Genomic DNA, 13,212 nt, shown 5'->3' with positions numbered 1-13,212 from the left:
GAATTCAAGACATAAAGGAAATTTCCATATAGAATTATTATTTTTATTGTATTGTTAGTACACTGTTTCATCAGTCACATTAAAATAAATGTCTGCATAAATCATTAATTGCACAAATTTAATTTCTGGTGTAGGCCTACATGAATTTGTAATATAATATTTATGTAAACAAGAGTAAAAAGACATTTTCATAAATGATTTTACACTATAATTATTCACTACTTCAAAATTTGAAAAGGGGAATTTTTAAATTTAAATCCTAGGAAGTGGTATACAATGTTTTGGAAACAGTATTACTATAACCTGCCAACCATACGGGCTTGATATTGGGACCAATTTAAGGGTTAAAGCATACCCTTACTGCTGCACTAGAGCTTGGTAACATGAACATTTTAAGTGTATTATCACCATTTGTTGTGTGCAGTATACGTGTAGTCAGGGTGGTGCTGACATGCCATAAAACACCATTTATATACCTGGGGCCTGTTTCTCGAAATCTTAACTAAAGATAAAATCCAAATTTTAGTAGATACTTTAATTTTGATTGGCTAAGCACTAAAATCAATCTAATATTATCCAATCAAATTACTAAAATTTGGTTTTATCTTAGTTAAAATTTCGTGAAATAGGCCCCAGTTTGAATTTGGAACATTTTTCATTTTATCCATCTGATATACATGTACAGTGTAGCATATTAATATTTTTACTTTCAGGATCACAGTTCCATGGAAAGAATTCCGTGATACATTACATGAATCTCATCCAATTGGTTCACCTTTAGAGGCCATGGCGTTAAAAACGACCTTAGATTTAACATGTAATGATCATATTTCAGTTTTTGAATTTGATGTTTTTACACGGTACGTTGTATACTTTTCATTTACTGAAAAAAAATTCCCTTAGCTTCTGATCATACTTTACATATGTCTGTCATCTATGCAATTGCGTATTTAATCCCACATGTTTACATCAGTGTTTATTCAACTTTCTAGAAATCTGAAATGCACCAAAAGCATTCTAGTATAAATTGATCATTTAATTTGAATACAAAATTCAAATAACACAAGGTACAATTTTATGGATACACAATTACTGAGTTTAATACTAAGCGACGTTTCGACGAGGATACTGTCGTATTTGCTTGATATTAAACTCAGTAATTGTGTACCCATAAAATTGTACCTTGTGTTAATATGTTCAATTACTAAATGCCAATCAAAGAAGAAATATTCAAATAACATTTGATTTAATGACTTAACATGTATTTGAATAGCATTTAAATATTCAAAAAGTGAACTTAACATGTAGCATTCAATGTGACAGCTAATTTTGATAGGACTCCACCTCCAAGATATGAACATTGCATTTTAATATAATCAAACCACACATCTCTTTGTAAGATATAGGTCACCAGTTGAGTTTCATTTTTCATTTCCGGGAGGTTATCATTCATCATCATGATAGAACAGACGTTTTACAATCCCAGTATATAGTCAGAAAATACTGAAAAATAACACATTGTTTAAAACATAAAAATAGATTATCATTATGATATGAAAGATGCATTGTGTAAGAGCTAAATCTGCCTATTGTAGATCTTTCTTCTGGCCTAAAAGAGTCAAATGTTATTTTATTATTAATTAGAGTCTCTAGATATCGGATGGTTGTGATTTTGAACGGATTGAAGCATCAATGCCATTTAATTAAAAAACAGATAATCGATACTTTGTTATTTTATCGACGGCAGTAATGAAGCATTCACAATTTTGCTCAGAATGAAGAATTTTAAGAATTTTACTTAAATTTTCAATATATTCCTTTCTCATTATCTATTTTTCAAGAACGACCAGCAGTTTATCTAAATCTTACATAGTATGTAATGCATCTTTAATATTTAGTGCTTGTTGGAGATAAAATGGACTATGTGACCAGTTATCCCTTTTTATCAGCAACTAGTTCCGTTCGTTTTGAATTCTTCAGACTGATTAGACTCTATTTATACTATTCTGAATCATTATAGGGCTGACACTAACCCTCTCACTACTGGTGCTCCATCTCTGCATCCCCATATTTATATCTTTTTTGATAATTACAGGTTATTTCAACCCTGGAACAACTTGCTCCGTAATTGGAATGTCTTGGCCGTAACCCACCCAGGCTATGTAGCATTCCTCACCTACGATGAAGTGAAAGCAAGGCTTCAGAAATACATAAGTAAACCCGGAAGGTATGGATATTGATATTTTTAATATGAAATATGATCGTATCTGTCAGTCATTTGTTTCAGGATAAAATCTCATTAGGACAGGACAGTTACCATGTAGACAGAAAAATACAATGGTGTCATATATTATCACAACAGTCTGGTTGGAGATCGGGTCGTTTGGGTAGGAATGTCAGGCCAGTTGGGGAGGAGATCCAGTTGGTTGGGCTGGAGATCGGGCAGGTTGGGAAGGAAATCAGGTCTTTTAGCAACTTGTGTCCAAAACAATACCACCATTCTGGAGGGTCAGTGCTGGGGGTTGTCCATCAAATGGGCACAAAAACAGATTCAACTTTTCTAGAGTAAAATTTTGCCATGTTAGAATTTTGTTCTGAAATGAAATTTAAAGCATAAAAATACAAATCAGAAAGTGTAATTATTACCATGGAAAATGATCACGATTATTAAAGTTTGTAACATGAACAGCCTATTTTCCTTTGAACTTTCATTTATTGCAATATAATGTAAATCTGATAGTCTCCAATTTTGAATTTTTAACTGACAACAAACCCTATTGAAACTTCTCTAATTTAAACATTCACATCTTTATTTCTTTAAGTCATATTATACATTGTATTTGTATACATATTAAATTTACATATAAAGTTCCACACACACACACATGCACACGCAGGCCTCGAAATGTTTAAAAAAAAGCTACCCGTTGCTTGCGACAGGTAGCTTTTCTTCATACCTGTCGCTTCAGTAAATAACCTGTAATTCTCAATTATCAAAGACCAATCACATGACACATATCCATACATGTAGGTAAATTGTTTAGGTCTTGACGTACATTGCTCCTGTAAGATGAAAAAATCACCCTTCAAAAAATAATTATGTGTAAGTGAGGGTAAAACTATAAATAAATTGGATAAATAAACAAATCGACAGGGTTTAATTTAGATCAAAATAAAATATTAGATGAGTTTTTAATCTGATTTTTTTTTTTTTTTAAGTTAATAATGATTACGTTTTTGTTCAGTAGGAATTTTACTTGGTGTTAAAACATGGTGTATTAATATCTACATACATAATAAACCTTGACAAACCTGCATATTTCCCAAATAAATAGAACTTTTGAAAACTCTTGTTCTTAAATTGGCTGGCATTGGCTACCAGAATAATGTCTGTTTACCTAGAGAGAGAGAAAAATGGGGTTTAACTTCCACTTGACACAAACTAGGTCATTTCGGGATTAACACATGGTTCAATTTTATTTCTATAATTTGCTTGCGCGTAGGGATTTTTAGCAGTGGGAGGAAACCGAAGGACCCAGAGAAAACCCACAAGGTTGGACAGGTGACGGTGTGACCCTACTCTTGTCACGTACAACGGGGTAATCGAAACTACACCAGTTGACTCAATGACAGACCTTATGATACAGCACACACATGCTAACCATTCAGCCATCCAACCCCCCTACCCAAAGTAAGATTATTTACAGATAAACAATGGACAATATTCGAAAATGTTACAAATACCAGAACTTAAACCATTACAATTTCTAAATTTAAATGCATATTCAAAAATCAGCATGATATAAGGCTGATTGATGACTACATATTATTCTCACTTACTTTACATTATTATTATTGCCTCTTTACATTTCAACTTTCGAACTTAAACACTTATATTTTGACCCAAAAGAGATTGTATCATATTAAAGGATCTAAACCTCTTTGATTTACATAATAAAGTGTTGAATTCAGTTCATGTGATGTGTTATTTCCTGTTATAAAGGGACAAGATCTAGACCATTACATTTTCATTTTGAGATATTCAAGTGGAATTCAGTCTGCTTACTTATATTAATTTCACGTTGATTAAATGCCCACGTGGTCGCCTCTGTCTGTCAATCTGTCATCAATAATTGCTTGTGAACGCTCTATAGACTACATGTGAACGACCTAGCAAGACAAGTTACATGTATCATCCAATCTGCTTTAAATTATATATACTATTCAGAATCGTGAAATCCTGTCGTTTTTTCTGCCATTTCCATTACGTACTTATAGAGTTATTGCCCTTGCTCATATTGTGGAATCTTAAAATGTATGAACGATCCGTCAACATTGTCCAGACTAGTGAAACAAAGAATTGAGTTGAATTTCAACAGTTTCTGATCCTTTGATCATGTCATAGAATCTTGTCATATTGCAACTACTTTTGTGGACTACTATGGTAACTTAATTAGCTGCTGGAGGTTTGTGTTTTGTTGCCTAGAAACTGATCTTTGGCTTGAATTGTTGTTATTGAAACACACTCATTTTTTATACGCCCACATTGAAATGTGGTCATATATTGTCATCGCCCCCGTCCGTCGGTCCGGCGTCCACAATTGCTTGTGGACACTCTAGAGGCTAAAGTTTATATCCGATTGACTTTAGATTTATACACAGTGTTTAAAGTCATAAGACGAAGAAGCCTATTGATTTTCAGCGATTTCCGATAATTACTGCCAGAGTTATGGCCCTTGATAACTTTAAAAAATCTAGTGGACATTCTAGAAGCTAAAGTTAATATCCGATTGAGTGTAAATTTACACACAGTGTTTAAGGTCATGAGACGAAGAAGCCTATTGATTTTCAGGGATTTCTGATAATTACTGCCAGAGTTATGGCCCTTGATCACTTCAAAAAATATTGTGGACGCTCTAGAGGCCAAAGTTATTATCCAATTGACGTTAAATTTACACACAGTTTAAGGTCATGGGACGAAGAATTCTATTGATTTTCAATGATTTCTGATAATTACTGCCAGAGTTATGGCCCTTGATCACTTCAAAAAATATTGTGGACACTCTCTAGAGGCCAAAGTTAATATCCGATTGACGTTAAATTTATACACAGTGTTTACGGTCATGAGACGAAAAAACCTATTGATTTTCAGCAATTTCCGATTATTACTGCCAGAGTTATGGCCTTTGATCACTTCAAAATTTCCTGTGGACGCTTTAGAGGCCAACTTTAAATTTATACACAGTGTTTAAGGTCATGCGACGAAGAAGCCTATTGATTTTCAATGATTTCTGATAATTACTGCCAGAGTTATGGACCTTGATCACTTCAAAAAATATTGTGGACACTCTAGAGGCCAAAGATAATATCCGATTGACGTTAAATTTATACACAGTGTTTACGGTCATGAGACGAAGAAGCCTATTGATTTTCAGCAGTTTCCCATAATTACTGCTAGAGTTATGTCCCTTGATCACTTCAAAATATCTTGTGGATGGTCTAGAGGCTAAAGTTATCATCTGATTGACTTCAGATTGATAAACAGAGTTTAAGGTCTTGAGACGAACAAGTATATTGATTTTCAATGAATTTTAATAACTTGAACAGCTAAATCCAAGATATTAAATATTTCGTATACTAAACGTTAGCATGGGGCAGAACTTTATAAAAACCAAACAAATTCTAATGATTTTCTGATAATTACTGAATGAGTTGTTACTCTTAATCAGATTTTAGTCTATTATAAATGTTTCATTACCAAAAAAAGTAAAAATATGCGACAATTCTTGTTGACTGCCCGGACAATTTAGCTCCTGTGGCCGTATGTTTCGTTGCCTGACAACCTATCTTACATATTAGCTATAATGGATCGCTGCAAAATTTCAACACTTGCTTGTAAACAAATAACCCACGAAAAGACACCCATCCACTCCAACGGGGTAAGAAAATGGTTGACATATTTCTGTTCATGATTCAACATTAAATAACAGATGTTTAATTTATCATTTTCTATGTTCAACCCGCCCACCATGTGGGGGGGGGGGGGGTATTGGATTTGACACAAGTGTTGAAATGTGGTTACAGTTCCTTTGTTTTTATAAATGTAGGCATACATTATGGCCAATGCATATGAACTTAATTAAGTTGACACTTTGATCACTTAAAGTGTTACAGAACAGTGTCTGTTTAAAGTATAATAGTAATAATAATACTAGTGGTGGATAATTGGATATAATAACGGAATGATTGAGTGAGAAGGGAATGGTGATACAGGGAAAGGTCATGTGATGTCAATTATTTGTTTCCTGTCATTAGATTGTGTAGTGGTGTGATGTGGTATACTATAAAGTCTATATAGGTCACTAGGTAGAAATGTAAACTATTACTACATGTAAACTCTTATACTAGAGACATCTGAGATATATTTCCATGAATAAAACTGACTAATCAGACATCTATTAGAACCCTTTTGTTTTTGATCTTCAAGCAGATATAATACATTTAAAAAGAAATACCAAGATGGGATTAGCGGCAAGCTTCGTGATCTAGCAATCAACTTGTAGCTGGAAAACTGTCTATAAGTAATGCACAGTATACAGCACTTGCACAGTAACATTGCCCCATGGTTCATTCAAATTTGGTCATTTTCCAGTGGATGTTATTTCAATTTCAGTTAATTTTGCCTGTCTTTTTATGAATCTTTTTAACGGGCCAATCCCGATAATATTTTGGAGAATAAAACTACTTAATTTTGTGTTAAAATTCCTTAAAATCTTCTCCCTTAGGGCCGAGCAACTAACTCAATATATGTGATACGTTTTAAAACAACTTAAACCTGTCAGTCTTCATCTGGAAATGGAGACTGGTGTATTATGCTGTGTCTGCATAAAACCAGACTTTTATTTTATAAAAATAATGTGTAGGTGAAATTTACCTTTAATTATCAAGTACAGCACATGGGCCATTCACTGTATAGACCTCTAAAGGAACGGGAATCGATTATCAGGTTACCCAATAAAAAAAATTGACCCGAAATCTTAGAAAGGTTACGTGTCCAGATAAGCTGTCTTGAGGTTCACGTCCAAGCGACTTAATATTTTGAGCTGAAATTTTGAGGCAAGGTAAAATACACCATTCCTCTATATTTTGGCACTTAAATTTCATACGTACTCAGACTTTTATTTTTGGGACCACTTTTACTCAATGCCAGACCTTTTAATCTAAAGCATACACATTAGGCTTTTTCCATTAGTCAACCCCTATCGCTGTATAACAAAAATCATAATAGCTTAAAGCCAGGTTATTTGGTTGTGTAATATTAATATTTACAGGTACCAATATTAAGAAATTCACAATTTTTAATCTTGATGAATTAACTAGATTTTTTTTATTGTCAATAGGGTGGAAAACTGACCCTCATTTCCTGTATCTCGAAATTTCCTCATATGTAGTAACTTTAGCCTTTAAAATGTTGTAAAGGAGCTAAACGGCTTTGAGTTCTGTCGACAGGAAGTATTAAATTAAGTTCATTTTATATCTTATATCGATTAATGATCAGACAAACTGGTTAAAATTTCTATTTCAAAAATTGATATCTGAGCTAATTTTAATTTTGGTGTAAACTGTCAACTATACTTGCAACAACCTATGAAAGGCTCTGGCCTACTCATGATCAACCCCCTCAAAATTATTGATATTAAAATTTTAATTTCCAGTTTTATTGAAACTAATTTGTTTATAACTTATAACAACACATTAAAACTTTGCTTGTTTAACCCATTCAGAATATTGAAAAAAAGATTTCTAATTTTATTGATACTAATTAGTTATAACTTATGGAATCTTCAATGGAAGGCTTGATCTCGCTTTAAGACCTTCATGTACTACCCTGCATTTTTCGTCACTAATTTCGTGACCTCTCAGATTCCTTGATAGAAATAAAAATGAATAAAAAGTCTTGTACTATCCAACTGAAATTTCTAGGTTTGTTCAATGTCAAGGTTCCACATGAAACTCGGCTTTCAATGGCTGTAAACCCATCTATCCCTTTATGTGATTGTATCACGTGTCTGTGGTAAAGGGAGATAATGTACCTAAAAGTTTGGGAAATTAAGACTAATCTAGCAACAGCTAGATGTTGTAAAGCTCGCAGTCATTGCTTCAGGAACAGGGACTTATGGTAGCTCTGATACACAAATTGAACACACTAACAGCTTACGACTTACTTTAGCCGATAAAAGGGAAATCCTTATTCCTGTTGATGGTATGTATGTCATCATTATATTAAACACTTGACATAACTGATGCCATTTTACTGGTTTAAACTAACTCCTGGTTACAATAATAAATATTTACATTACAATCAGATTGGTCTGGTAAAGTCAATGACATTGAAGACATAGAAGGTAGAGGTTATAATTGTGACTTCAGACTCATTTTGATGTCATTTCCATGTTTACTGTGAACTGATTCGTGCCACCAGATCAACAATATTTATGACATAAATTGACATATTTAACGAAAATAACATGCTATATCAAATACGTAAATGTTTCAAGTGACTTTTTGGTAAATATAAGGACTGTGTTTGAGTTTTCCCAATATATTGTGTTGTATGTAATTTGCCAAATGTTGCATATGAGTAGTATGATCCATTAGCCGGTTTGGTGCAGAAAACGGAGAAAAGTAAAAAATTAAAACACTTCATCCCTGTATCGCAGTCTGTCCAAATGTTAACCAGGCAGATGGTGTATGTATTTACACAAAAATCTGTTTGGGTGGCATGAGATTGAACCCATCCCTTAGTCATGTGGATTAAGGTGCATTATAACTATTTTTATATTATCATTATTAGATATTAAATTACATGAAGTATCTGTTACATGTACCGGTACTCTATATTTTCTAATATAGAATATGTAATTACATCAATCTGATTAAAACCCAATCCTATGTTTTGTTTCGTATTTTTTAATACTTTCGATGGCCTATTTTTATATTATTATTAGATATTATATTACATGGCGTATCTGTTACCGGTACTCTATATTTTCTAATATAGAATATGTAATTACATCAATCTAATTAAAACCCAAATCTATGTTTCGTTTCTTTTTATACGCCCACATTTTCATGTGGGCGTATATTGTCGTCGCCCCTGTCCGTCCGTCCACAATTGTTTGTGAACAGTCTACAGGTCACAATTTTTATCCGACTTCAATGAAACTTGAAATATAGGTTTATCACCCTAAGATCTCGGTTCCTTTCGATATTGGCATGTATCTGACTGTAACTTCATGGATTATGGCCCCTGATTGTACGAAAAATCACGTTTTTAGTTTGTGAACACTGTAGAGGTCACAATTTTTAACCGATTCGGTTTAAACTTGAAATGTATGCTTATAACCCAAAGATCTCGGTTCCTTTCGATATTCGCGCATATCGGAACGTAACTTCCTGATTATGACCCCTGATTGTACGAAAAATCGTGTTTTTAGCTTGTGGACCCTATATTATTATATCACCGTTACACACTAAGGACGGTTGAGTTCGAATTTCGTGAAAATCGGCCCAAAACTGACAGACAAAATGGCCGCTGTTCGTTCTCAAATAGCGTAAAAATATGATATATCAAGGTTGTGGACCCTATAGAGGTCACAATTTTTATCTGATGTTGTTGAAACTTGAAATGTAAGTTTATAACCCAAAGATCTTGGTTCCTTTCGATATTCGCGCATATCGGACCGTAACTTCCTGAATTATGGCCCCTGATTGTAGGAAAAATCACTTTCTTTTTAGCTGGTTCTCTATCCATGGTTATCTTGTACTCTGGCCATCTCTTGCAAAATGTATGCGTATGTTGCATGGCAACCACTTGTTTATTTTAGTCCTGTATAAAATATTTACTTATGTTGATATTTATCAACTAATATTAAAAAGATATAAAACAGATCAAAAAATAATAATTTATAATTTAGATATAAAAAAACAAACGTGTGCCTGACTTCTAATCTAGAAATTCAACTTCCACAGTATTGTTATTTTGCAAGGGATTCAAAAACCCTCAAGTGACTTTAATAAAATTCTGAAAGCTTATCTCGGACATTGTTTTTTTCAGTTATGTGTTCAGATTAAGTTGTACAAGATTAGGTCAGTGGGCGATTGGTTATGTTACATCAGATGCTCAAATATTACAGACAATACCACAGAATAAATCGCTGTGTCAAGCTTTACTGGATGGACAAAGAGAAGGATTGTAAGTAACAATTAATAATGAACACTTTGTAATTGAACTGAAGGTAGATTTATTTATCATACTATATAGTTATAGTAGTTATGTCTTGCTAATTAAAAAAATTAACATAAGGGTTTTTTTTAGTATATGGGCGTGTTATGTTGAAGATCGAGTCTTCTTCTTATATTCTAGTTTTCTGTATCCAGATGGTCGAAGTGCCAATCCTGATTTAAGTTATTTAGTACAGGATAGTTTAGAAGATCATATACGTGTTACACAAGAACAGTATGAGTTATATTGTGAGATGGGCTCAACCTTTCAACTGTGTAAGATCTGTGCAGAGAATGATAAAGATATTCGTATTGAACCCTGTGGTCATCTACTGTGTACACCTTGTCTTTCACAGTGGCAGGTAAGTTTTTTAATTTAGAAAACATTAGGGAGCCTCTGTGAGTATATGGCACAGACTCACTAACTAGTTCCTCTGTGAGTATATGGCACTGACTCAATAACAAGTTCCCCGGTGGGTATATGGCACTGATATGACACACTAACTAGTTCCCCAGTGAGTATATGTCACTGACTCACTAACCAGTTCCTTAGTGAGTATATGGCACTGACTCACTAACTAGTTTCTTAGTAAGTATATGGCTCTGACTCACTAACTAGTTACTCAGTAAGTATATGGTGCTGACTCACTAACCAGTTTCTCAGTGAGTATATGTCACTGCCTAACTAGTTCCTCGGTGAGTATATGGCACTGACCCACTAACTAGTTCCCCGGTGAGTATATGGCACCGACTCACTAACTAGTTACTCAGTAAGTATATGGCACTGACTCACTAACCAGTTTCTCAATGAGTATATGTCACTGACTAACTAGTTCCTCGGTGAGTATATGGCACTGACTCACTAACCAGTTTCTCAGTGAGTATATGGCACTGACTCACTAACAAGTTTCTCAGTGAGTATATGACACTGACTCACTAACTCGTTCCTAAGTGAGTATATGGCATTAACTCACTACCTAGGTCCTCGGTGAGTATATGGTGCTGGTTCACTAACTAGTTCCTCGGTGAGTATATGGCACCGACTCACTAACTAGTTCCAGTCTGGTTTCTGCTTGTCAATGCTTTTTTTTATGATGGAGTACCTGGAAAGAAAAAATGTCTGGTTTCTCCTGGTCAGTATCCAGGGTGATATTAATATCATGGGATCTGTTCTGAACATATGTTACATCTTACAAAGTATAGAAATCATAACCATAAAAATAATGATATGGAGATATACATGTAGGCTACGTGTAATCATAATTTGATTGTAAATGGAGAAAAGGTATAGAGGAGATTTTCGAATGTGAAGGTTTTAACGGTAATATACCTTGTCCACTTTGTAAATTTTTTTTTTATTATTTGTAGGATTCTGATGGACAAGGGTGTCCATTTTGTAGATGTGAGATTAAAGGAACAGAACAGGTTGTCGTGGATCCATTTGATCAGACACACCCAAAATCATCCAGACATGCTCATGATGACGATGAAGAGGTACATGTAGGTCTACTTAATTTTAACCAATCATTTAGAGTAGCGGTAGGCAAGCTCTTAGAGGGCTTGCCAAAATCGCCCAAATCTTTTTTTAAAACGAGTCTGGAGTCATTAGTGTGCCATGGGTTGTCCATCCCTACTAGAGCTGAAATGAAACGATGTTAAACATCCTACTGTTCTGCTCTGACTGGGTAATGAAGACGGGCCCTGCTAAAACTAATACTAGTCTAAATCAACCAAAAGCATCAAACTGATAAGAGAAGCTGGCGACTTTCCCATGTTGGATGAGGGTTCTGGTATGTCTTTAAGGCCTGAGGTATGTTAACTGCCTTAATACAGGTAGTATTATAGTAATTTGTTTGTTCTGTATTCTAGGATGGCTATACAAACAATCTACATGCTTTAGCTGTTAGTCCCAGAGATAGGGTAAAATTTAACTTTTTTTTCTAGCCCACATATTAATGTACAATTGCAAAAAGCCAAATGTACAAAAAGCATGCTCAAAAATAATTATATACACAGTTTGTAGTATTTACAAAATAAGCGAATCTTGAGCTGTGATTTGAAAGTAGTCAGGGATAAATCATTCCTCAATTTAGGAGAAACTACAATTTCTGTATATGTGGATCGATGTGTGAATTCAGGGGATTAGGAGGGTCAAGTGGTACATGTAGAATGTCCGCTGTAAATTACAAGACCTATTTTCTCTGAGTTCAATCATGGCAATCTGTCTTAGAACGTTTTTGCTTTTGTTAAGTTTAGCTTGGATTGTTGTAATATTGTAATTTTGAAGGGTTCAACAACCCATCAGATGATGATCAAAGATTTTTATTGTAAATTGTTTGGCATCCTTATTACAATTAAAGACGATCCAAAAAAATGTAGAATGTCCGCTGTAAATTATAAGACCTATTTTCTCTGAGTTCAATCATGGCAATCTGTCTTAGAACGTTTTTGCTTTTGTTAAGTTTAGCTTGGATTGTTGTAATATTGTAATTTTGAAGGGTTCAACAACCCATCAGATGATGATCAAAGATTTTTATTGTAAATTGTTTGGCATCCTTATTACAATTAAAGACGATCCCAAAAAATTTTTTTCAGTCTCGAGATAGAAGTTCACCATTTGAATCACCACATACAAATAAAAGAGACTTGCCGCCACCTGTCCCCCCACGTACCTCCTCCCCTGTCCCCTCGCCTGCATCATCCCCTAAACCAGTCGGGTAAGTTTTCACATACAGAAAATATGTATAGCTGAATTCATTTTCGTAGAAGTTAAAGGACAATGTCAATTTCCACAGATTTTACACATAGATTGAAATGATTAAACAGATTCCAATTATAACTTTAGTATAGAGATCACTACTATGGTTGATCCATAACAGTGGTTTGAAGATTCTGGATGTTACACAAGAAAAAGAAAGAAAATCAGTT

General features: G+C 34.1%; 1 protein-coding gene across 3 annotated transcripts in view; it reads left to right on the top strand.

Moving 5' to 3' along the window:
• The window catches only part of LOC126829708 (E3 ubiquitin-protein ligase CBL-B), a 39,500-nt gene that overhangs the window by 13,083 nt on the left and 13,205 nt on the right, over window positions 1–13,212 (top strand). For all 3 annotated transcript variants that reach the window (XM_050559796.2, XM_050559795.2, XM_056102740.1), the window contains exons 2-8: window positions 714–860; window positions 2,096–2,227; window positions 10,118–10,255; window positions 10,427–10,646; window positions 11,653–11,778; window positions 12,154–12,204; window positions 12,880–13,001. In XM_050559796.2, coding sequence (XP_050415753.1) covers window positions 714–860; window positions 2,096–2,227; window positions 10,118–10,255; window positions 10,427–10,646; window positions 11,653–11,778; window positions 12,154–12,204; window positions 12,880–13,001 — 936 coding nt within the window. The remainder of the gene's footprint in view (window positions 1–713; window positions 861–2,095; window positions 2,228–10,117; window positions 10,256–10,426; window positions 10,647–11,652; window positions 11,779–12,153; window positions 12,205–12,879; window positions 13,002–13,212) is intronic.

The sequence above is a fragment of the Patella vulgata genome, chromosome 8 (assembly GCF_932274485.2).
Source record: "Patella vulgata chromosome 8, xgPatVulg1.2, whole genome shotgun sequence".
NCBI classification, from domain to species: Eukaryota; Metazoa; Mollusca; class Gastropoda; family Patellidae; genus Patella; species Patella vulgata.
The sequence above is the reverse complement of the archived record's forward strand: the minus strand, read 5'-3'. Positions and strand labels throughout refer to the sequence as shown.